Source organism: Salvelinus sp. IW2-2015, linkage group LG4q.1:29 (genome assembly GCF_002910315.2).
Source record: "Salvelinus sp. IW2-2015 linkage group LG4q.1:29, ASM291031v2, whole genome shotgun sequence".
In the NCBI taxonomy this organism is placed as follows: Eukaryota; Metazoa; Chordata; class Actinopteri; order Salmoniformes; family Salmonidae; genus Salvelinus; species Salvelinus sp. IW2-2015.
Window position 1 is genome coordinate 41,248,902 of NC_036842.1, and position 27,554 is coordinate 41,276,455.

Below are 27,554 nucleotides of genomic sequence, written 5' to 3' on the forward strand. Positions count from 1 at the left end.
GCGCCAGCCAGAAAATGTTCCAATTCGTGCAAGACTGCTCAAATATCTGCATACTTGATCTGCGCAAACATTGGTGAAGTGCGTGGGCTCTCCTCGAAGAGAGAAGTTTGTCCGGCTCAGTAAAGCCTCAAACTTAAATTGTCAGCAACGCTAAAATGGCCTCCTTCTATGTGAATTAATGAGGAGGCGGAACACACCTCAATTCAAACTGTTGCTTGAAAATACTTGTTAGAAAATTATTTGAAATTGACAAGTTGAAACATAGCCTATAGATAATTAGCAGGCAGCGTGTGTTAACTGTCCTGTTGCGTAAGAATCACATTTTGGAACAGTGAGTGCATTCTGACATCACGTGCATAAAACAACTCACGCTGGGGTGACCGTTAGAGATATTTGGAACTCAAGTATGAAAAGGTTAAAAATCTAAACATATAGCCCAATGTTTGTAGAACAACTAACGTTACATTAATAACTCTAAATTAAGCATATAGGAGTATCTATTTCTTTGTTAACCGCTCAACACAGAACAGCCACATTTGCGCACTCCCTCTAATCGTTTGGAGAAAATACCCTTTCTATTTTATTCAGCTTTGTTCAATTGTATTCTTAATAATATAAAATAATGCCACAGAATTCTAAGCAAATCTTGTCTGCTAAACGAACTAGTGTACCCCACAGCCATAAGGCATAGCCAGATCAGGACAACTCAGAGTATGTTATTCTGTTCTTCTGAAATAGACGACATGTTTCTTTAGACCGGTCTAAAATAAATCATGGATTTATTGTGAAGGTGTAAGCTATATTACATGGATTTATTAGACTTTTTAAAATGTAGATGTCCCAAAGGTCTGCATCAGTGGCTTGTAGGTGTTGAAGCCAGGAGATGCTAAATGTGTTTATGTTAATTATAACGCCCAATTACCGTGAGACCGGCAGTTATTTGCTTGACAATCACCGACTGACAACATTTTGTGACTGCCACAGCCTTACTGCAGGGATAAGGATAGACGGGTGAGGGAGGAGAATGGGTGAGGAAGAAGGGTTATCTGTAAAGTCAGAACACAGTAGTCTTATTTCAGGTCAAATGTATGTCAATGTTCTCCTTTTACTTTGGGGTCTTTTATTATGTTGCATTGCATTTCTGGTCTTCCTCTAGTCCTGACAAAGCAAAAAAGCYGAATGGTCAGCAGTTTTGGCAGCTGAGGTTTTTGTACATCGATCAATTAAATCTTTCATAAAAAAAATGGATGTGCATTTTCTCTCTGGATTCTATCAATTGGCATGAGAATAAGGTGAATTAGTGTCATGGACAGTTTTGACAGGTGAACCAAAAGATAGTAAAAGAATAGAGAGCAAATGTGCTGTGTGCTGCTAACCCTGATGTTCACGTGCTCTCTGACCCACATGAAAGTCAGACGGACACAAACCACTTGTGCTTGCACGGAACCTGAAAACAGAAGTGGGGAAGATGCTTCCAAACAGTGGTGCCTTCTCTCTCACACTTCTCCCCCAACCTTCAGTCAGTCTGTCACCCTTCTCATAGAAAGAGAGAGAGGGGGGGGTAGAAAATAAGGGAGATCGAAAGGTCAGTTTTGGGATATAAAAAAAAATATTAAAAAATAAATAAATAAATAAATAAATAAAAATCGGGAAAGATATATATACAGTGGGGCAAAAAAGTATTTAGTCAGCCACCAATTGTGCAAGTTCTCCCACTTAAAAAGATGAGAGAGGCCTGTAATTTTCATCATAGGTACACTTCAACTATGACAGACAAAAATGAAGAAAAAAAATCCAGAAAATCACATTGTAGGATTTTTTATGAATTTATTTGCAAATTATGGTGGAAAATAAGTATTTGGTCACCTACAAACAAGCAAGATTTCTGGCTCTCACAGACCTGTAACTTCTTCTTTAAGAGCTCCTCTGTCCTCCACTCCTTACCTGTATTAATGACACCTGTTTGAACTTGTTATCAGTATAAAAGATACCTGTCCACAACCTCTAAGGCTTTGTTCCTCTGTGGAGATGGGAGAACCTTCCAGAAGGACAACCATCTCTGCAGCACTCCCCCAAGCAGGCCTTTATGGTAGAGTGGCCACTGAAACCACTCCTCAGTAAAAGGCACATGGCAGCCCACTTGGAGACTCTCAGACCATGAGAAACAAGATTATCTGGTCTGATGAAACCAAGATTGAAGTCCTTGGCCTCAATGCCAAGCGTCACGTCTGAGGAAACCTGGCACCATCCCTACGGTGAAGCATGGTGGTGGCAGCATCGTGCTTTGGGATGTCTTCAGCGGCAGGGACTGGGAGACTAGTCAGGATCGAGGGAAAGATGAACGGAGCAAAGTACAGAGAGATCCTTAATGAAAACCTGCTCCAGAGCGCTCAGGACCTCAGACAGGACAACGGCCCTAAACACACAGCCAAGACAACGCAGGAGTGGCTTCAGGACAAGTCTCTGAATGTCCTTGAGTGGCTCAGCCAGAGCACTAACTTGAATCCAATCAAACATTTCTGGAGAGACCTGAAAATAGCTGTGCACCATAACCTGACAGAGCTCGAGAGGATCTGCAGAGAAGAACGGGAGAAACTCGCCAAATACAGCTGTGCAAAGCTTGTAGCGTCATACCCAGCAGACTCGATGCTGTAATCGCTGCCAAAGGTGCTTCAACAAAGTACTGAGTAAAGGGTCGGAATACTTATGTTAATGTGATATTTCAAATTATTTTTATTTCATATAGATTAGCAAAACTTTCTAAAAACCTGTTTTTTAATTTGTCATTATGGGGTATTGTGTGTAGATTTAGAAAAAACAACAATCTAATACATTTTGGAATAAGGCTGTGAAGTAACAAAATGTGGAAAAGTCAAGGGGTCTGAAAACTTTCCGAAGGCACATATATACACTGCTCAAAAAAATAAAGGGAACACTAAAATACAACATCCTCGATCTGAATGAATGAAATATTCTTATTAAATACTTTTTTTCTTACATAGTTGAATGTGCTGACAACAAAAATCACACAAAAATTATCAATGGAAATCAAATTTATCAACCCATGGAGTCTGGATTTGGAGTCACACTCAAAAATTAAAGTGGGAAACACACTACAGGCTGATCCAACTTTGATGTAATGTCTTAAAACAAGTCAAATTAGGCTCAGTAGTGTGTGTTGGCCTCCACGTGCCTGTATGACCTCCCTACAACGCCTGGCATGCTCCTGATGAGGTGGCGGATGGTCTCCTGAGGATCTCCTCCAGACCTGGACTAAAGCATGATGTCCAGATGTGCTCAATTGGATTCAGGTCTGGTGAACGGCGGGCCAGTCCATAGCATCAATGCCTTCCTCTTGCAGGAACTGCTGACACACTCCAGCCACATGAGGTCTAGCATTGTCTTGCATTAGGAGGAACTTAGGGCCAACCACACCAGCTTATGGTCTCACAAGGGGTCTGAGGATCTTACCTCGGTACCTAATGGCAGTCAGGCTACCTCTGGCGACACATGGAGGGCTGTGCGGCCCCCAAAGAAATGCCACCCACACCATGACTGACCCACCGCCAAACCGGTCATGCTGGAGGATGTTGCAGGCAGCAAGAACGTTTCCACGGCGTCTCCAGACTCTGTCACGTCTGTCACATGTGCTCATGTGCTCAGTGTGAACTGCTTTCATCTGTGAAGAGACAGGGCGCAGTGGCGAATTGCCAATCTTGGTGTTCTCTGGCAAATGCCCAACGTCCTGCACGGTGTTGGGCTGTAAGCACAACCCCCACCTGTGGACGTCGGGCCCTATACCACCCTCATCCGAGTCTGTTTCTGACCGTTTGAGCAGACACATGCACATTGTGGCCGCTGGAGGTCATTTTGCAGGGCTTCTGGCAGTGCTCTCTGCTCCTACCTTGCACAAAGGCGGGAGTAGTGGTCCTGCTGCTGGGTTGTTGCCCTCCTACGGCTCCTCCACGTTCCTGATGTACTGGCCTGTCTCCTGGTAGCGCTCATGCTCTGGACACTACGCTGACAGACACAGCAAACCTTCTTGCCAACAGCTCGCATTGATGTGCATCCTGGATGAGCTGCACTACCTGAGCACTTTGTGTGGGTTGTAGATCCGTCTCATGCTACCACTAGAGTGAAGCACCGCCAGCATTCAAAAGTGACCAAAAACATCAGCCAGGAAGCATAGGAGCTGAGAAGTGGTCTGTGTGTCACCCAACCTGCAAAACCACTCCTTTATTGGGGGTGTCTTGGCTAATTGCCTATTAATTTCCACCTGTTTGTCTATTCCATTTGCACAAACAGCATGTGAAATTATTGTCAATCAGTGTTGCTTCCTAAGTGGACAGTTTGATTTCACAGAAGTGTGATTGACTTGGAGTTACATTGTGTTGTTTAAGTGTTCCCTTTATTTTTTTGAGCAGTGTATATATATTTCACTCACATTTAAGCGGGATCAGTTACCTTCATAAGAGTCCAATGACACTTATGGGGGMCGTAAAGCAAAACAGSGAACACCATCGTATTCATAAAACGATACAGACGTTTCGGGATGCCTCATGGTCTGACAAACACCGCTCTAGCTCTGCCACCCGTCACCGCAGATGTGGAAGTGCAACACTGGCGTACGTGGTGGACGTGGTGGACGTGAAAGCAATGATGTCACAATGCTAAAAATCTGATATCTCTAGCTTAAACTGACAAATTTTGATGGGGATTTCTTTATGCAACTTATATTGACGCACCGGTGCGCCAATCGACTCTACGAGGTTAAAAACAAACCTAAAACAACAAAGCCTTGCTTAATCAACCCCTGGCCTGTGCTGCAGCTAGCAAAGATATCCGTAAGAAATAAAAGGTGAGGCGAACATACACTACATGACCAAAAGTATGTCAACACCTGCTCGTCGAACACCTCATTCCAAAATCATGGGCATTAATATAGAGTTGGGGCCCCCTTTGCTGCTAGAAAAGCCTCCACTCTTCTGGGAAGGCTTTCCACTAGATGTTGGAGCATTGCTGCTGGGACTTGCTTCCATTCAGCCACGAGAGCATTAGTGAGGTCGGGCACTGATGTTGTGCGATTAGGCCTGGCTCGCAGTCTACGTTCAAATGTTATATTTATTTTTTATTTAACTTTTATTTAACAGTGTTCCAATTCATCACAAAGGTGTTCGATGGGGTTGAGGTCAGGGTTCTGTGCAGGCCAGTCAAGTTCTTCCACACCGATCTCGACAAACCATTTCTGTATGGACCTCGCTTTGTGCATGTTGAAACAGGAAAGGGCTGTTCCCAAACTGTTGAAAGCATAGAATCGTCTAGAATGTCATTGTATGCTGTCAGTGTTAAGATTTACCTTCACTGGAACTAAGGAGCCTAGCACAAACCATGAAAAACAGCCCGAGAGCATTATTCCTCCACCAAACTTTACAGTTTGCACTATGCATTTGGCCAGGTAGCATTCTGTTGGCATCCGCCAAACCCAGATTAGTCTGTCGGACTGCCAGATGGTGAAGCGTGATTCATCACTCCACTGCTCCAGAGTCCAACGGCGGCGAGCTTTACACCACTCCAGCCGACGCTTGGCATTGCGCATGGTGATCTTAGGCTTCTGTGCGGCTGCTCGGCCATGGAAACCCATTTCATTAAGCTCCCGACAAACAGTTATTTTGCTGACGTTGCTTCCAGAGGCAGTTTGGAACTCGGTAGTGAGTGTTGCAACCGAGGACATGCGATTTTTACGCGCTACATGCTTCAGCACTCACCGGTCCCATTCTGTGAGCTTGTGTGGCCTACCACTTCGCGGCTGAGCCGTTGTTGCTCGTAGACGTTTCCACTTCACAAAAACAGCACTTACAGTTGACCGGGGCAGTTCCAGTAGGGCAGAAATTTGACGCACTGACTTGTTGGAAAGATGGCATCCTATGACGGTGCCACGTTGAAAGTCACAGAGCTCTTCAGTAAAGGCCATTCTACTGTCAATGTTTTCTATGGAGATTGCATGGCTGTGTGATCAATTTTATACACCGGTCAGCAACGGTTGAGGCTGAAATAGCCGAATCCACTCATTTGAAGGGGTGTCCACATACTTTTGTATATATAGTGTAGATAACAGTACAGTGCCCCATGTTCTCATTGTGCTGATATTATGTTTAAACGTYAAGCAACTGAAAGGGAAACACCCGTCAAACAATTGCTCTGAGATTTATTGCTTAAACACAACATGAAAAGGGCAGGAGGGTCAATCCTTCAACCACATGGCCTCTGCTTCACACACACATATATTTTATTTTCTCATCTTTCACCAATCCAACCCTTTTGGGTAAGCTTACTAATAATACTGGGCACAGGGCCGTAACTACATATGAGGACATTGAGGTCCAAAACTCAAAAATGTTTCTAATAAAAAGAATTATATTTTTTATAAAAATATATATTTTGTACACAATAAAGAACTCAATTACGGGTTAACATCAGCTCAGAACCCTCATATTCTTGATCTGACTGAGTTCTAATTGTTATTTTATTGTGTTCCTTTTTTAWTTTTTTTTATACACTTTCATTTATTTAGTAAATATTTGATTAACTCTATTTCTTGAACTGCATTGTTGGTTAAGGGTTTGTAAGTAAGCATTTCACTGCTACACCTGTTGTATTCGGCGCACGTGACAAATAAACTACTAGCTATTTAGTCATTGTAGACACTGCTAGCAGTCTTTACCTTTAGCACAGACACCAGCCGCTTTAGCCCGGATAGTCTGGATAACATCTGCCAGTCTGCACAGCGCGATATCAGCCCTGAGCATATCAGACTTCCCCCCCCCCACTACTTAACCAGATTCCTGCCACAAGCTCTGGACCATTACCCCGGATCATCGCAGCTAGCTAGCTGCTACCGAGTGGCTAACGCCCCTGTCCAGAAGGAACCACCAGTTAGCCTCGAGCTAGGCCCATTCCTCCGGCTAGCAAACGAAGTACACCAACTACAATACCTCTCTTGTCAATTGGCCTGGACACTTTGTCGACACGGAGCTCCGCCTAACCATCACGACTGGTCTGCTGACGTATTTCGGCCGATGTGCCCTCAACAGGCCTCTGCGTCGTGGATGTCGTTGAGGACCCAGCTACTAGCCCCGGCCCGCTAACTCTCTGAGCACCGTGTCTCCCGCTCGCCTAGCGTAGTGACGACTGCCGAGCGGCTCCATGTTTCGTCCATTGCTGCTTACTGGACCCTATGATCACTCGGCTACACAGCTGTTGCCTGCTGGACTTTTCATTAACACGGTACTTCATTTTGTTTATCTGTCGGCCCCAGCCTCAAAACTCAGGCCCTGTGCGTAGCTAACTGACCCCTCTCTGCCCATTCATCGCCATTTACCCGTTGTTGTTGTCTTAGCCGTTTACCCGTTGTTGTCTTAGCCCTCCCAATCAACACCTGTGATTGCTTTATGTCTTCTTCAAATGTCAATATGCCTTGTATACTGTTGTTTAGGGTAACTCTCATTGTTTTGTTTTACTACAGAGCCCCTAGTCCTGTTCTACATGCCTCGGTTAGCTCCCTTGCCCACCCCCTACACATGCGGCGACCGCACCTAGTTTAACTGGCGTTTCTAGAGATGCAGCCTCTCTCATCGTCATTCAATGCCTAGGTTTAACTCGCACCCTACCCGTAGCACGCGCTCCAGCAGGTATATTTCACTGGTCATCACCAAAGCCAACATCTCCTTTGGCCGCCTTTCCTTCCAGTTCTCTGCTGCCAATGACTGGAACAAATTGCAAAAATCACTGGAAGTTGGAGACTTATATCTCCCTCGCTAACTTCAAGCATCGGCTGTTAGAGCAGCTTACCGATCGCTGCAGCTGTACACAGCCCATCTGTAAATAGCCCATCCAACCAACTACCTACCTCATCCCCATATTTGTTGAAATTTTTTTCTGCTCTTTTGCACACCAGAATTTCTACACGCACATCCTCATCTGCACATCTATCACTCCAGTGTTAATTGCTAAATTGTAATTACTTCGCCACTATGGCCTATTTATTGCCTTACCACCTTACTTAATTTGCACACACTGTATACAGATTTTCTATTGTGTTATTAACTATACGTTTGTATATCCCATGTGTAACTCTGTGTTGTTGCTTTTGTCGCACTGCTTTGCTTTATCTTGGCCAGGTCGCAGTTGTAAATGAGAACTTGTCCTCCACTGGCCTACCTGGTTAAATAAAGGTGAAATAAAAAATTTAAAAAACATTTTGAAGTCAAGGAGTATGAATACTTTCTGAAGGCATTGTGTCCAGAGTGACTTACAGACATTCAACTAAGGTAGATAAGACAAACACAATTAACGTATTTCTTCATCATGGATGGAAATGAGGTGAACCACCATACCATCATCCACCCGCTTTCATGGTCGAAATGCAAACAAAAGCCGTTTTCCGATACAACATTGAAAGCATCTTACTGCATGGTTTATTGGTAATCTAGACCAGCTCGTTTCCCATTGAAGAATCATACGGTTAATGAAAAACAGGAATAGGCTTCAGATTTGAGATGCAGTTTTTATGCCGCATGAAAGTGTAGTGGCACATTTGTTGTGCTGGGAGACCCATCTAAAGCTCTTCAAATGTTCTTGTGACCAACCAAATGAACACCAAAACCAATGTCTCTTCCTTCAGACTTCAACCTAAGAGTAAGCTTGCTGAAACCCGCCATTTGGGAAAACACAATACTTTTGTGATGTGAAAGCAATGTTTCAAGCTCAGCAAGACAATACAAACTGATCTGGGTCCAGTTTCCCACTTTTACACCACGACCCAAAAGGAATCAGCATTGACTCCGGATCCATTATTAGGAAACACTACAACCGCGTGCATGTTGGAGCAGTCGTAATAAAGTCCCATCATGCCATCTTAGCATTCTGGTTCATCTGGCACTATGGTGATGAGTATCAGAAACATGACACACACACACACACACACACACACACTCTCTCTCTCTCTCTTTCTTTCATCATACTCATCTTGGCAAAGGGACAACAGAGGTACAAATACGGCCAGTGGGTCATATTACTACCATGTTTATTATGATATCCTATACTGAATTAGATCTTTCTATAACACAGTCCACACCCAGGGGTCACATTAGTATGAGAGCAGGGGGACAACACTACACTATAAAATGATCTGCTTTCAGCAACCAAAAGACAAAAACTTTGACAGTGGTTCCAAAGAAAACACTGTGCATTTAATTATAATAAGTTACTTGTATGCATTGTGTAGCCTAACAACACTATTAAATACTTGTAATACACATAATATAACTTGTTACCGTATTAACACTTGACTAGTATTGCACTGTTCATAGGTGCAAAGAAAAGCGAGGGAAGGCACTGCATGGCGCCGGAGGAGATGGCTGCCGTTTTACCAATTATTTTGTACATAATGTTTCTGTCCCCGTCTCTTATGACCGAAAAGAGCTTCTGGATATCAGTACAGCGATTACTCACCTCGTACTGGATTTTGTCTTTAATGAGTCGGACACAAAGGATTTACTTCAGACACCCGACAAGGCCCAAATCCCCGTCATTCGCATGAAGAAGAGACAGAGATATTGGGGACGTAGGTCGGGTGCCTTGTAAGGATCCGACGGAGAGTGCGTAATCCACCTCTACCAATAAAATAGATGACCTCCGATCAAGACTATCCTACCAACGGGACATTAAAAAACTGTAATATCTTATGTTTCACCGAGTCGTGGCTGAACGACAACATGGATAACATACAGCTGGCTGGGTTTTCGGTGCATCGGCAAAACAGAACAGCTGCCTCTGGTAAGACAAAGGGTGGCGGTCTGTGTCATTTGTAAATAACAGCTGGTGCACAAAATCTAATATTAAGGAAGTTTCAAGGTCTTGCTCACCTGCGGTAGAGTATCTCATGAAAAGCTGTAGACCACACTATTTACCAAGAGTTTTCATCTATATTTTTCGTAGCAGTCTATTTACCACCACGAACCAATGCTGGCACTAAGAAAGCACTCAACAAGCTGTATAAGGCCATAAACAAACAAGAAAATGCTCATGGCCGGGGACTTTAATGCATGGAAACTTAAATCCGTTTTACCTCATTTCTACCAGCATGTTACATGTGCAACCAGAGGGAAAAAACCTCTAGATCACCTTTGCTCCACACACAGACACACGTACAAAGCTCTGCCTCGCCATTCATTTGGCAAATAACCAGAACTCTATCCTCCTGATTCCTGTTTACAAGCAAAAACTAAAGCAGGTAGTACCAGTGACTCGCTCAATACAGAAGGTCAGATGGCGCAGATGCTAAGCTACAGGACAGTTTTGCTAGCACAGACTGGAATATGTTCCGGGATTCTTCCGATGGTATTGAGGAGTACACCACCTCAGCTACTTGCTTCATCAATAAGTGCATCGAGGACATCGCCCACACAGTGACCGTACATACATACCCCAACCAGAAGCCATGGATTACAGGCAACATCCACACTGAGCTAAATTGTAGAGTTGCCGCTTTCAAAGAGCAGGACTCTAACCCGGACGCGTATAAGAAATCCCGGTATGCCTTCAGACGAACCATCAAACAGGCAAAGCGTCAATACAGGACTCGTACTACACCAGCTCCAACGCTCGTCGGGTGTGGCAGGGCTTGCAAACAATTAGAGACTACAAAGGGTAACACATCCGCGAGCTGCCCAGTGACACGAGCCTACCAGACGAGCTGAATGACTTCTATGCTCGCTTCGAGGCAAGCAACACTGAAGCATGCATGAGAGCATCAGCTGTTCCGGATGACTGTTTGATCACGCTCTCCGTAGCTGATGTGAATTAGACCTTAAACATGTCAACATTTACACGGCCGCAGGGCKACTAGGACGTGTACTCCGAGCATGCGCTGACCAACTGGGATGCGTCTTCACTGACATTTTCAACTTGTCTCTGACCGAGTCTGTAATACCAACATGTGTCAAGCAGACCACCATAGTGCCTGTGCCCATGAACACCAAGGTAACCTGCCTAAATGACTACCGACCCGTAGTTCTCACGTCTGTAGCCATGAAGTGCTTTGAAAGGCTGGTCATGGCTCACATCAACACCATTATCCCAGAAACCCTAGACCCACTCCAATTTGCATACCGCCCAAACAGATGATGCAATCTCTATTGCACTCTACACTGCCCTTTCCCACCTGGACAAAAGGAACACCCAATGAGAATGCTATTCATTGACTATAGCTAAGCGTTCAACACCCTAGTATCCTCAAAGCTCATTACTAAGCGAAGGACACTGGGACTAAACACCTCCCTCTGCCACTGGATCCTAGACTTCCTGACGGCCGCCCCCAGGTGGTAAGGGTAGGTAACAACACATCTGACACACTGATCCTCAACACGGGGGCATCTCAGGGGTGTCTGCTCAGTCCCCTCCTGTACTCCCTGTTCACCCACGGCTGCGTGGCCAAGCACAACTCCAACACCATCATTAAGTTTGCAGACAACACAACAGTGGTAGGCCTGATCACCGACAACGATGAGACAACCTATAGGGAGGAGGTCAGAGACGTGGCAGTGGGGTGCTAGGATAACAACCTCTCCCTCAACGTGATCAAGACAAAGGAGACGATTGTGGACTAAAGGAAAAGGAGGACAGAGCACGCCCCCATTCTCATCGACAGGGCTGTAGTGGAGCAGGTTGAGAGCTTCCAAGTTCCTTGGTGTCCACATCACCAACGAACTATCATGGTCCAAACACACCAAGACAGTCGTGAAGAGGGCATGACAACGCCTATTCCCCCTCAGGAGACTGAAAAGATTTGGCATGGGTCCTCAGATCCTGAAAAAGTTCTACAGCTGCACCATCGAGAGCATCCTGACTGGTTGCATCAACGCCTGGTATGGCAACTGCTCTGCACTACAGAGGGTAGTGCGTACGGCCCAGTACATCACTGGGGCCAAGCTTCCTGCCATCCAAGACCTCTATACCAAGCGGTGTCAGAGGAAAGCCCTAAAAATTGTCAAAGACTCCAGCCACCCTAGTCATAGACTGTTCTCTCTGCTACTGCACGGCAAGCGGTAACGGAGCGCCAAATCTAGGTCCAAGAGGCTTCTAAACAGCTTCCACCCCCAAGCCATAAGACTCATGAACAGCTAATCAAATGGCTACCCGGACTGTTTGCATTGTCCCCCCCATTTTTACACTGCTGCTAGTCTCTGTTTATTATCTATGCATAGTCACTTCACCCCTACCTACATGTACATATTACCTCAATTAAACTATGACTCTGTACCAGAACCCACTGTATACAGCCCTGTTACTGTTATTTTATTGTTGCTCTTTAATTATAGATTTTTATTTCTTCTTCTTTTATACTTCAGTTTATTTTAGTAAATACTTTCTGAACTTTTTCTTAACTGCATTGTTGGTTAAGGACTTGTAAGTAAGCATTTCATTAAGGTTAACAACTGTTGTATTCGGCGCATGTGACAAATACAATTTTATTTTATATATATATATTTTATATATATTTTATATATATATGTGTAATAACACTTTTCACACTTGTAATACACTTCATGCAATAAGTTACTGTTTTAACACTTACAGACTAGTATAGCACAGTTAATAGGTTCACTGAAAGGAGTACTCACTTAAACCGTTCGACTCGTCAAGACAAATAACATTTTGACAAGAGGATGATCTCACCCGTATGGCAAATGGCCGCAGGGAAAAGGGCAGTGATACACTACATTCTTTCTCTCCTGGTAACTTAAGGCATAACAACAGGTTCACAATCAGTGCCAGCTTTGGTGCTTGGCCCGTAATTTATAGGTGTTAGGACAGCATGAGGCAAGGGTAGCTGATCCTAGATCATTCATAAATGGCAAGATTAGCGGGAGCATTGGGTTCCTTCTTTGACACGAGTTGTTTTTGTTCAGGGAAAGTATGCAGCCTCGGCCTACCACACAGACACCAATCAAGGTGCATTAATTGAGGAATAAACCGAATGCGCAAGAAACAGCTGCCATTTGAGGAAAATTGACGTTCAATCGCAAGAATTTAACGCCAAATGAAGCACTACCAGGGTCCTTCAGTAAGACTTTAAGTCTGTTCGTCTCGTCATCTTATATGCTAAAGCAGGTAATGCTATTCTATCTGCCCACCACCCCAAGCCGTCACCAGCTGAGACTGGGAGTGGGGGAGTAGGCATAACCACACACAAACAATGCTAATACAATGATACTGCACATGAGGAGTGTAGGAGTAGCATGGCAGTATAGCATGTAGTGATTAGATATTTTTAAATGAAACTTAGGGGTTAGGGGAATATTGTTATTGAATTAATTCTCTACAATAACAATCATATCAAATGTTATTGGTCACATACGCACGGTTAGCAGATGTGATTGAAAGTGTAGTGGAATGCTTGTTCTTTTTGTTCCGACAGTGCAGCAATATCGAACAAGCAATCTAACAATTCCACAACAACTACCTAATACACACAAATGCAAGGAAAAGGATGGAATAAGAATATGTACATATAAATATATGGAAGAGCAATGACCGACCGGCATAGGCAAGATGCAGTAGATGGTATAAAATACAATACAGTATACACATATGGGATGAGTAATGCAAGATATGTAAACATCATTATTAAAGTGGCATTAATCAAGTGACTAGTGATCCATTGTATGTAAGCAGCAGCCTCTCTGTGTTAGTGATGGCTCAATATCAATTATATGAAATCAGCTTGTTCCTTTCAACTGTTTTTGTATGCAGACGATTCAGCTCTTTTGGTCTCTCACAAAGTATAGTTGAGCGCCAGCTTAGTGCAGAACTGACGAGTATCAGTAACTGGCTGTCAGACAACAAGCTGTTTCTTAATTTGGGGAAAATAGATTCAATTTTATTTGGATCTAAGATCAGTATAGGTTGATCACAAGGCTTTAGAGTCGCGGTTGGTGACACAGAGGTTACAGCCAAGAACTGTGTTAAATACTTAGGCTGTGAACTAGACAGGTTCCTCACAGGGGAGAGTATGGGGCAGAAAGTGATTGCCAAAGTCAACTAGGAAGTGACATTTCTGGCCAGAAAAGCCACATTTGTACATAAAGGGAACTTGGAAACACTTGCAACAGTTAGTGCAACCTCATTTTGACTGTGTGCACTACCTGGTACAGTAGCTCCCCAAGTTCATCAAGAACAAGCTACAGACATCTCAAAATAAAATGTCATGGGTCATTCTGAATCTTAGCCCTATGGGTCATGTTGGGAAAGGGGGATACCTAGTCAGTTGTCCAACTGAATGTATTCAACTGAAATGTGTCTTCCGCATTTAACCCAACCCCTCTGAATCAGTGAGGTGTGGGAGGCTGCCTTAAATCTGGGAGGCTGCCTTAAATCGACATCCACGTCTTCTGCGCCCGGGGAACAGTGGGTTAACTGCCTTGCTCAGGGGCAGAACAACAGATGTTCACCTTTTCAGCTCGGCCCTTCTCAGTTCAGTGAACTACAGTGGCTATCAGTTAATAAAAGGGTAATTTAGCTGAAGCTGGGATTGGCCCATAAAATCGTGTATGTTACAGTCCCCCAGTATCTAAAGAACTATCTTACTAATGTCATTCCTACGCCATGAGAGGCGGTGCCAGAGATTTTGAGCCACCTTGATTCAAGAGCGGTACTGGCCAGAACACGTTTTTATATACGGCAGTGGTAGAGTGGAACAAACTCCCGGCTGAGATAAAAACTGTTTTTGCCAGTCTTAGGTTCAAACACTCCTGCAAGGCTTGGTTAATGTTGAGATAGCCTCCTAGCCAAGTATAAATACACTCTGCGGTAGTGGAGTGATTTGCTAGATGTGTATATTAGCTTCTTTTGTATATATCTTAATATGTGGACATTTTATATTATTGAATGTATGGCACAGAGTGCCTAGGTCCATTGTTTTGCCCTGCTGCCACTTGCCTCCGTTGTGGATGTGTAACGGATGTGAAATGGCTAGCTAGTTAGCGGGTACGCGCTAATAGCGTTTCAATCGGTTACGTCACTTGCTCTGAGACTTGAAGTAGGGTTTCCCCTTGCTCTGCAAGGCTTGCTCGGCTTTTGTGGAGCGATGGGTAACGACGCTTCGTGGGTGACTGTTGTTGATGTGTGCAGAGGGTCCCTGGTTCGCGCCCGGGTCGGGGCGAGGGGACGTACTAAAGTTATACTGTTACAGATGTACCCATTGAAATGCATGACATAATTTTCAATGGAGCAGTCCACAACACTACGTTAGGGGTGCAGCATTAGGCTGCAGTGCATTCTCTTTACCGCATGTGTTCAATATTTTCTAATTGTGTGTTGCTTTACCGTGCGGTGGTACAAACGGAAGTACACACACAGACTCAAACTAGCTAGCTTTTAGCGAGTTGAAAAGAAAATTACATGTGCGTCAAATACGGAAAATGTAGGCTAGACATGCGGCAAAACAAAACTCATATGCATCTGGTGGACATCGGACAGGATGTGAACGAGGCTTGAGCCAGCTAACGGAAGCCGCTAAACTAATAGCGACCAGTATATGCTTGACGGGCTAGTGATTGCAGTTAGCTTAGCGTTAGCGTATACCGTTTTACTCTAAAAATACTACTCTGTAATATATAACACGGGTTGGGAGATGGCCCTTAGACCATATAAACGGAGTAGAAAATAAACCACATTATTACCTTAGAGGAGCTATAAATCAATAAGTTTAAACCAGAATATTAGCTAGCACCCTTTTGTCTTATATTATTCCATGGGCTAGCCTGTTTAAGCAGCAAACCCAGGCATCTCTAAGGCAAGATTGCTAACAGTTTTCACTCAATCAATTTACACATTTCAACTGTACAATTTCAACATAAAAGGTATTCAGATTTCGACTAAAATTGTCTATAGATAATGTGCTTGTGTAAAAGGCATACTTGTTTTAACAGAATAATGAAAAAGGAGGCAGGAGGAAATGTTTAACGTTCACAGTTTCTCCTTTGAGTGTTGAGGGGAGACACAAAACGCTGTTCTCGCGCCCCTACCACACCTCCTGCTGGTGGCAACAGGCATAAACAATGCCCAATTGAAATCCTTGGGAGGACTCAGCCCAAATAATAGTGTATTACAACAACAAAATATCAAAAAGGTGTGAGATTTATGTATGGTTTTTAAGTTACATTTGCATTTTAGTGATTGAGCAGACGCTAATTTCCAGAGTGACTTACATTATTGCTTTCCTCTTAAAATAGCTAGGTGAGACAACAGCATATCACCATCGTAGAAGGCACCTTTCACCTCGACAAAGTAGGTATCAGTAAAGCCAGTGATAGTAGGAAAAAAGACAAGCACATTTAAAAAAAAATATATATATATATATGCCGTGCAGAACAAATAACAATTCTGGAATACATTTTGAAAGCAATACATGCATTGAACAAAACAAATATGTTCCAAACACATTTTGCATGATGAAAATACATAGGCCTATCAATATAATAATTTTTGTTATGGAGCTGTGACATTTATATTGGTTATTAAAATATATGACAATATATTTTAAAATGTATGTCACTTTATATGAGTTAAAAAATATATATAAATGTCACGTTTTTTTCGTATGGGCACACGAGCCCTTGTCAACAGAATATATTTATGTCTCTATTTTAAATATATTTACAGTAATTATAACGTTTACTGAAATAGGGATATAGAAGGAAAGTTGAGAGGCTCGGTAGAGTGGTGAAAAGGTATAGCAAAGCCACAGCTCTTCAGTGCATCCGTCACTGGAGGGCACAGGAAAAAAGACAAAAAGTTCAGTCACATGATAGGTTTCGGTTTTGGAACAGTTTAGAAAGGACCAAGACAAAGAAAAATTCGAGACGAAAAAAACACTATCGCGCATGTCTGTCGAAAAATATTCATGACCTTATTTAGGCTATTTAAGTTTATGCTTAGAAAAATGATGATTTGCCCCTACAATCAAGGCAGATTTTCTAGTGGTAGCTACAACAACAACTGTTCATCACATCGTCAAAGAGATACCGCATAGCATCAATAGACCACCGCCAATGAATTGCGTGGGCATCTGTCTGGTCTAGTATTACCGAAACCCTAAAATACATGCCGAGTTCTCTCAGCTCATTGTATGGATCATTATCAACCTCTGCACATCTACAGAGGCAGAATGAATAACGAACATTTTGTGGGTGACAATCGCGAAATAAACACGGACATGCTTTCATGCTCACGTGCTGTACTGTAGGCCTATTTAGGGTAAACTCGGTCCTATGTGTGCCTGTGGTATTATAATGCTCGTCATTGGAGGCAAAACGAAATTGACACGACAGGCCCGTCACACTGACAAGCAAGACATACAGTCCCTATAGAGCTAACGAGCCTTCCTTTATCTCTTATTAGCCCTTCAAAACAACGCTGTAACACTGATAAAAAACGGAATATATTCTTAATGGCTCATTTTGATTTAAATGTCCATATTTCTACGTGTAACGTCAAATAGCCAAACTTACCACTGTCACTGGCGAAACCATCTCTCAATCGATCACTGTAGTATATATTCGCAAAGCAACTGGAGATTGCGACACTGAGCTGCGGCCGTTTTCCCGCACTGTACAGTTCACTAAAATTGCTGTGGTCTTTCTTTGTGATGCGTATTGTTTTGGTCCCTTTTCGGGGCAGACTGGCATAAGGGGAGGAGGCAAACCGAACATAATTGTAGGTGGAGATACTCTTTACGCACCGATAGGGTGTCGTTAAAATATCCGACCAATTAACAGACAGGAACGAAAAAAGAGGCAAGGTTAAGAGAATATAACGCCCCTTTTTAAAACGAGGTCTTTTGACCGCTGTTTACCTATCGAAGCAGATGGCCTGTATTTACATCTTGTCTAATTACACATTTCACTTTGTTACACTGTATCTCTGTACATTTACATTGTGGTAACATTGTTCCATTGTAGACAATGATGAACAACACACTCGTCCTTTTGTCTCGCGCGCTGTGCATCAAACTATTTTTTAAAGTATTTTCTGCGTTAGTAACCAAGTGGGAACTGGGACTTTACCACCGTTGTAGCGCCATTGAGACCATCTCTATTTTGAAGTAGTCAATTTTCTTTTTCTACTATTTCTATGAGTTGGCAGACAAGTTGAAAGGGTGCATAGCTAGTGACAGCTAGTGCGTTGTTTGAACAGGTATAAAGCCAATTGGTTGGTGATTTACTGCCACCTACAGTTATTCAGTGTTTGCTCACGGGTATAATTCATTGGTTGATACCCCTGATGYAATTATGAGATCCTTCCTTCACCCATAGGAAGGCTCACCCAGTTGACTTTAAAATGGTGCAAGCCCTCAATGTCCATGCCATAACGGGTTTTCTCCATCCTCTATTTAACTCTAAGGTGGTAAATTCCCACTTCACACTTGGTTACCAGGTTATGGGCACGTTCCTATGCCCAGACGTTGCTGACGCATGCTAGATCTTATGTGCATGGATAGGTATTTACATATCAGCTAACTACATCATATGTTATAGCAACCTGGTGCCGACCATTGATCCCGTATTACACAAATTCAAACTTTTCTGTTGGACGGAAATTGTGTTCTGAAATCTGTTGACGGTGGTCATACACTAGCTAGCTAGCTACACGGCACCTGTTAGAAGCCAGCAAGAATAAGCAAGACCTAGCAATAATAAGGTCGTAAACGCGGAAATTTTCCTTCAGAATAAGAGTACTGTAATGAATATGGTAAAAATTATACGCTCGGAATTTTCCCTTCAGAATAAAAGTCCTGTAATGAAAATGGTAAAAATGAAACAAATAGAAATGTTCAAAATTCGTAAGATTTTATAAAGCAATATTAGCTGACTTAGAATTTTGTTTAACAACATCAAAAAAGGAAATAAGTTAAAAGGCTTGATAGCACAAATAATATTATAGCAATGACAATATTGTTAACAGCATAAAAGGGAAACTTCACCGCTAGACATTATTTGTGTTGTGTTTTTCCAGTTTGCCTACATAATTATGATTAACGAGAGGGTGTTTCAGACATAATTATGTAGTGTAGCAGTATTCTTTTTACATTTTTGGACAGGGAGAGTTCAACCAATGGTGTCATTGGTTGATTGAGCCTCCTGTCTGATCTTAGAAGGAATGGAGTCATGTTTTGTAGCAATTATTGTGGCCTTTGTGTTTTGCATATTGCACGCTCACTTGYGTAGATATGGTTGTCCTTGTTCAATAAAGCCATTGGACTTGCCTCAACGATGTTCCTATCTGCCACAATATTGCAGGATATCTAGGTTGACTCATTTTCCCTGGCTTTGTAAAGACTACAGCCTGACGAGAGCCATACTTCCTCGTTCCCACCCTCGAACACAGGTGTTTCAAAACGGGGGTGGTACTAGTTTACAGGTTCACTGTCTATCCAAGACTGCTAAATAATTAGCTACAATGGCTGTTTATGATGATTACTGTTTCCAAGAAGAACTGGGTGACATTTTTTATTTATTCATGTTCTTTTAGATAGGAACATAAAGCCATATTTATTTGAGCTGGAATACACTGAAGAGGAGTTGAGATGGCGAGAAAAATTATTTGCGAGACCAGCAAGCAGCAGTGGCAGCCTAGACCAGCTGGACCAGGACTCAGGAGGATAAATGACAAACGAGTAAGTTGTTTTGCTGTCAGCAGCTAGCTAGCAATATAATCTTTCTTTTAACTGAGACAGTGTTGTTCTGTACAGTACAATTTGGGGATCGATTCTGCCATAACGGGGCTTGCAAGAACCCCTACAAGCCAAGTTTAGATAACTGTGTTGTTTGCTATACCTAAAAGTTACTTTAGTCTAACGTGCTAACTAGCCTAGCTAGCCTCAGTGCTTCTCATTATGAGCAAAACTGTATAAATGTTTTGATGATGATGGTGGATAGTAAAGGAATTACTTTGGCTTGATGGCCCATATTAGTCTTAGAGTAACTATACCTGTGTGTTGTAGTTAGCTAGCTAGGGAGCGGTCGAAATTGACTCAGTTGTTACCCAGAGGAAAATGGGGGAGGGTCATGCCTTTTCAATTTCAGTCAGGGGAGGGTTTAGTATTTAAAAATGTAGTCCAGGGGAGGGTCATGTAATTTTTTTATCCATTAAATGTCATATTGCTCAGTGTTTCAGAATGAGTTATTATTGTATCTCATCTGTGCCCGATGCTCCCCCTCATACCTGATTCTCTGCTGGATGCGCAAAATATCAAGTGCGTCTAGTGTGGTCTCAATCAAATGATCCATAGCCTATACTATTGGCTATAGACCTAGGATATACAAAGAGCAGGCTCGGAGAAGCACAAGGAAAAGTTACAACCCCCCCCAAAAAAAAGGTAATATCTGTGCACACGATCTAGGCCTACTGATGTCCTCTTTAGTTTTAGAGGGAGAGCGCGATGATGAGAGGGAGGACTGGATGTAAGCTTGATGGCGCCGACAGAGAGGGTCGCCTCGCTACTAGTCCTGAGGAAACTATGCAGTATTTTATTTTTTTATGTATTATTTCTTACATTGTTAGCCCAGATAATCTTAAGTGTTATTACATACAGCCTGGAAGAACTATTGGATATCAGAGCGACATCAACTTACCAACATTACGACCAGGAATACGACTTTCCCGAAGCGGATCCTTTGTTCGCACCACCACCCAGGGCATTTGATCTGATTCCAGAGGCCGACCCAAAACAATGTCGCCGCAGAAGAGATAGATGGAGCGGGCTTCTGGTCAGACTTCAGAGGCATGCACACCACTCACCGCTTCTGAGTATATTACTCGCCAATGTCCAGTCTCTAGATAACAAGGTAGGCGAAATTAGGGCAAGGGTTGCTTTCTAGAGGGACATCAGGGATTGTAACATACTCTGTTTCACGGAAACATGGCTCTCTCGGGATATATTGTCGGAGTTGGTACAGCCACCAGGATTCTTAATGCGTTGCGCCGACAGAAATAACATCTCTCTGGGAAGAAGGAGGGTGGGGGTGTATGCTTCATGATTAACGACTCATGGTGTAATCGTAACAACATATAGGAACTCAAGTCCTGARCTAGAATTCCTCACAATCAAATGCTGACCATATTATCTCCCAAGATAATTCTCATTGGTTATTGTCACAGCTGTGTATTTCCCCCCTCAAGCCGATACCACGACGGCCCTCAAGAAACTTCACTGGACTCTATGCAAACTGGAAACCATATCCTGAGGCTGCATTTATTGTAGCTGTGGATTTTAACAAAGCAAATTTGAGAACAAGGCTCCCTAAATTCTATCAGCATCTTGATTGTAGCACTTGTGCGGGCAATACACTGGATCACTGCTACTCTAATTTCCACGATGCATACAATGCCCTCCCCGCCCTGCCTTCGGCAAATCTGACCACGACTCCATTTTGCTCCTCCCGTCCTTTAGGCAGAAACTCAAACAGGATGTACCCGTGACAATTCAATGCTGGTCTGACCAATCGGAATACACGCTTCAAGATTGTTTTGATCACGCAAACTGGGATATGTTCCGGGTAGCCTCAGAGAATAATATAGACTTTACATTGATTCGGTGAGTGAGTTTAAGGACGTGCATTGGAGATATTGAACCCACTGTGACTATTAAAACCTACCCTAACCAGAAACTGTGGAAAGATGGCGGCATTTGCGCAAAACTGAAAGTGCAAACCACCGCATTAAACCATGGAAAGATGACTGGAAATATCACCCAATACAAACATTTTAGTTATTCCCTCTGCAAGGCAATCAAACAAGCAAAATGTCGGTATAGGGACAAAGTGGAGTCGCAATTCAACTGCTCAGACACGAGATGTATGTGGCAGGGTCTACAGGCAATCAAGGACTACAAAAAGAAAACCAGCCACGTCTCGGACACTGACGTCTTGCTTCCAGACAAAATAAACACCTTTACTCACTTTGAGGATAATACAGTGCCACCGACGTGGGCCCGCTACCAAGTACTGCGGGCTATCGCTCTCCTTTTCGGTGGCCGACGTGAGTAAGACATTTAAACGTGTTAACCCTCGCAAGGCTGCCGGCCCAGACGACATCCCTAGCCGTGTCCTCAGAGCATGCGCAAGCCAGCTGGCTGGTGTGTTTACGGACATATTCAATCTCTCCTTACCCCAGTCTGCTGTCCCCACAAGCTTCAAGATGGCCACCATTGTTCCTGTACCCAAGAAGGCAAAGGTAACTGAACTAATTGAATATCATCCCGTAGCACTAGCTTCTGTCATCATGAAGTGCTTTGAGAGGCTACTCAAGGACACCGGGTAGCCTCAGAGAATAATATTGATTTATACGTTGATTCGTTGAGTGAGTGTATAAGGAAGCGCATTGGAGATATTGAACCCACTGTGACTATTAAAACCTACCCTAACCAGAAACCGTGGATAGATGGTTGCATTCGCGCAAAACTGAAAGTGCATCAATGACAACAATCACCTCCACCTTACCTGCCAACATAGACCCACTTCAATTTGCTTACCGCCCCAATAGGTCCACAGACGATGCAATCGCCATCACACTGCACACTGCCCTATCCCATCTGGGCAAGAGGAATATCTATGTAAGAATGCTGTTCATTGACTACAGCTCAGCATTCAACACCAAGCTCATCATTAAGCTTGAGGCCCTGGGTCTCAACCCSGCCCTGTGCAATTGGGTCCTGGAGTTCCTGACGGGCCGACCCCAGGTGGTGAAGGTAGGAAACAACATCTCCACTTCGCTGATCCTCAACACTGGGACCCCACATGGGTGTGTGCTCAGCACCCTCTTGTATTCCCTGTTCACCCATGACTGCGTGGCCATGCACGCCTCCAACTCAATCATCAAGTTTGCAGACGACACAACAGTAGTAGGCTTGATCACCAACAACGACGAGACAACCTATAGCGAGGAGGTGAAGGCACTCGGAGTGTGGTGTCAGGAAAACAACCTCTCACTCAATGTCAACAAAACAAAGGAGATGATCGTGGACTTCAGGAAACAGCAGAGAGAGTACCCCCCTATCCACATCGACGGGACAGCAGTGGAGAAGGTGGAAAGTTAAGTTCCTCGGCGTACACATCACGGACAAACGGAAATAGTCCACCCACACAGACAGTGTGGTGAAGAAGGCGCAACAGTGCCTCAGTGACATTCAGAGGCTTGAGTTTACACCTTCTACAGTGCCTTCAGAAAGTATTCAGTACCTTTGACTTTTTTTCACATTTTGTTACATTACAGCTTCATTCAAAAATTGATTAAATAGTTTTTTTCTCTCATCAATCTACACACAATACCCCATAATGGCAAAGCAAAAACAGGTTTTTAGAAATTGTTACTAATTTCAAAATAAAACCTAAAATATCACATTTATATAAGTATTCAGACCCTTTACTCAGTACTTTGTTGAAGCACCTTTGGCAGCGATTACAGCCTCAAGTCTTCCTTGGTATGATGCTACATGCTAGGCACACCTGTATTTGGGGAGTTTCTCCCATTCTCTGSAGATACTCTCAAGGTCTGTCAGGTTGGATGGGGAGAGTTGCTGCACAGATATATTCAGGTCTCTCCAGAGATGTTRGATTGGGTTCAAGTCCGGGCTCTGGCTGGGCCGCTCAAGGACATCCAGAGACTTGTCCTGAAACTCCTGCTTTGTTTTGGCTGTGTGCTTAGGGTCGTTGTCCTGTTGGAAGGTGAACCTTCACCACAGTCTGAGGTCATGAGCACTCTGGAGCAGGTTTTCATCAACGATCTCTCTGTACTTTGCGCCGTTCATCTTTCCCTCGATCCTGACTAGTCTACCAGTCGCTGAAAAACATCCCCACAGCATGATGCTGCCACCACCATGCTTCACCGTAGGGATGGTGCCAGGTGTCCTCCAGATGTGACGCTTGGCATTCAGGCCAAAGAGTTCAATCTTGGTTTCATCAGACCAGAGAATCTTGTTTCTCCTTGTCTGAGAGTCTTTAGGTGCTTTTTGGAAAACTCCAAGCGGGCTGTCATGTGCCTTTTACTGAGGAGTGGCTTCTGTCTGGTCACTCTACCATAAAGGCCTGATTGGTCGAGTGCTGCAGAGATGGGAGAACCTTCCAGAAGGACAACCATCTCCACAGAGGAACTCTAGAGCGCTGTCAGTGACCATCGGGTTCTTAGTTACCTTCTCCCCCGATTGCTCAGTTTGGTGGGCGGCCAGGTCTAGGAAGAGTCTTGGTGGTTCCAAACGTCTTCCATTTTAAGAATGATGGAGGCCGCTGTGTTCTTGCGGACCTTCAATGCTGCAGAAATGTTTTGGTACCCTTCCCCAAATCTGTACCTCGACACAATCAATCCTGTCTCAGAGCTCTACGGACAATACCTTCGACCTCCTGGCTTGGTTTTTGCTCTGACATGCACTGTCAACTGTGGGACCTTATATGGACAGGTGTATGCCTTTCCAAATCATTTCCAATCAGTTGAGTTTACCACAGGTTGTAAAAACATCTCAAGGATGATCAATGGAAACAGGATGCACCTGAGCTCAATTTAGTCTCATAGCAAAGGGTCTGAGTACTTATGTAAATAAGGTATTTTGTATTATATATATTATAAACATTTGCAAACATTTCTAAAAACAGGTTTTTCGCTTTGTCATTATGGGGTTTTGTGTGTAGATTGCTGAGATGTCATTTTTATTCATTTTAGAATAAGGCTATAACGTAACAACATGTGGAAAGAGTCAAGGGGTCTGAATACTTTCCGAGGGCACTGTATAGCTGAGGAGACAAAACAATTACTTTGTTTGGGAAGTAATGTGTAATTCTGTCACTATCAATTGACATTCAATATTTCAACAGGCTATTAAATAACATACTAACTCTAAATCAGTCAGGCCAAGCCAGATAGCCTAAGAAGGAATAAATGATTTGGTCTTTATAATTATAAATCTTTCAAGGCTATAGCCTGCCATGTTAAGAAATATATTGTGAAGCATTTGTGACACGCTACAGGCTGGCAGGAGCGCCCAAATGAAGAAAAGCGCATATAAGTCTAACTGATGATATGTGGCTGCTGTGTTGAAAAACAAATGTATTTTTCTCGAATTCATTGATGATCAGATACTACAGTTGTAACTGGTTCTGATGCGCTACATTTTTACAGTTGATAGACAGCACTGTTCCAAACTTAGACTATCCTATTTATGAACAATGGCCTGTGTAGAAATCAAAACATCTCCAGTGCAACAGCATGCTCTCATTCGTTGTCATGCTCTGTTGTGGTTTTAAAAAAGATTCTGCTTTTCTCCAGTCATGTAAAATTACGTAGAATTGCATGAAATGCGTTTATAAAATACATTTGTTTTCTCTCAGACCTGCAAATAAGATGATAGATTCATGCAGTGAGTTTACTATAATGCAGATCGTTTTACCCCTACCCTTAATAATAATAATAATAAATAAATAAAAATAATAATAATAATACATAGGACTTATATAGCTCTTTTCAAGGACCCAAAGTCACTTTACAATTTGTAGAAAAGAAAAACAAACAAAACATCAGACTAAAGAAAAACATGAATAAAGAAGGGAAAGAGTGTGATGTATCAGTATATGGGTAGGGTTGGAATTTGGATACGAACCCGGTTCAGGGGAAGGGGTAGTGTAAGGGTTTGTAGTGTGTGTGTGTGTGGTGGTAGGCCACATCAAAGAGAAGGGGTTTTAGGAGGGACTGAAAGATAGTGATGACTCCGAGTCATGAATGGCTGGAGGGAGGGACTTCAAGAGCCAAGGAGCAACCCTGGAGAAGACCCTGTCGCCGACGCTCTGAAGCTTCGACCTGGGGATGACAATGTGGCCTGATGTGGCGAAACGAAGTGCACGTGTCGGTCGGTAACCAAGAAGGTCTCCGACGGAAGGGAGGGCAAGGTGGTGAAGGGCGTTGTAGATCAGTAGGAGGATCTTGTAATTAATGCATTGGGAAACAGGGAGCCAGTGGAGTTCACGGAGGACGGTGTGATGTGCTGCCAGGACTTGAACCATTCTGAGTTTATGGTTCAATGGCGTTTGTGGTTCAAGTTTATGGTTCAATGGAGTTTATGATTTGAACCATTTGGAGTTTATGGAGGGAGCTTGAGTTGATGTCGGTGAGTAGTGTATTGCAGTAGTCAAGATGGGAGGAGATGAATGTATGTATGAGGGTTTCAACGGCAGGCCCGGAGAGGGAAGAATGAGGATTTGACAATATGTCTTAAGTGGTGGTGAGAGGGTGCAGTCCAGGATGACGCCGCGGTTGCGTGCATGGAGGGAGGGACAGACAGTGGTGTTGTCAATGGTCAGGGTGAGGTTGCCAGCTTTGGTGAGGGTGGATTTGGTGCCTATGAGGAGGAGTTCCGTGTTATCACTGTTGAGCTTGAGGATGTTTTGTTACATCCATGTTTTTATTGCAGAGCGGCAGGATTCAATGCGCATCAGAGGTGGGTTGAGGAGGCATTTGGTGCCGAGGTAGATCTGGGTGTCATCGGTGGAAGTCAAGGTTGAAGTGAAGGAGGATCCGACCAAGGTGGAAGATGTAGATGATGAAGAGTAAGGGACCCAGCACGCCCTGGGGGACACTCTTTTGGGGCGGCAGGTAGCCTAGTGGTTAGAGCGTTGGTCCAGTTGCTGGATCGAATCCCCGAGCTGACAAGGTAAAAATCAGTCGTTCTGCCCCTGAACAAGGCAGTTAACCCACTGTTCCTCGGTAGGCCGTCATTGTAAAATAAGAATTTGACTTGCCTAGGTAAATAAATGTTAAATAAAATATATATATATATATATATATATATATATATCTGCCGCTGAGTCTGAGGTGTGGCCATTGAGCCAGATGTAGTGGATCCGCTTTGWGAGGTATGATTGTAGCCAGGACAGTGCGGTACACCCAAACCCTCATGCCTGACGAGGAGGATCTGATGGCTTACTGTGTCAAAAGCGGCACTCAGGTCAAGGAGAATCAGGATGTTGACAGCATCAGCAGAAGTGAGGAGACCCTTGATAACTTTAAGGAGTGCGGTTTCAGTACTGGCGAGGGTGCGGAAACCAGACTGAAGGGGCTCGAACAGGTTGTTGATTAACAAGTGGGTATCTAATTGGGATGCAACAGTACGTTCCAGAGTCTTGGCAAGGAAGAGGAGGTTTGAAATGGGGCAGAAGTTATAGAGGATGGTGGTGTCCAGTCCTGGCTTTTTTAAGATGGGGGTGACTGGAGCTGTTTTGTAATTGGAGGGGACAGTTCTGTGGGAGAGGTTGAGAATGTGTGTGATACTGTATATGGACAGAGAGCAGGCAGGCAAGCTTTGATAAGAACAGTGGGGAGAGGATCCAGGGAGCAATTTGTAGTCTTGGATGACATGATAAGATTTGAGAGATAGGGAGAGTCAATGGAGGCAAATTCGAGGGGGGTTACAGTTGAAAGGGGGAGGAGTGGCTGAGATAGATTGATCAGTCAGT

General features: G+C 43.6%; 1 protein-coding gene across 1 annotated transcript in view; it reads right to left on the reverse strand.

Moving 5' to 3' along the window:
* Window positions 1–17,736, reverse strand: part of tmem86a (transmembrane protein 86A) — a 39,360-nt gene extending 21,624 nt beyond the window's left edge. The window contains exon 1 of the mRNA XM_023984703.3: window positions 17,571–17,736. Within this exon, the coding sequence (XP_023840471.1) occupies window positions 17,571–17,591 (21 nt within the window). The 5' untranslated portion in view covers window positions 17,592–17,736. The remainder of the gene's footprint in view (window positions 1–17,570) is intronic.
* Window positions 17,737–27,554: the final 9,818 nt, after the last annotated feature.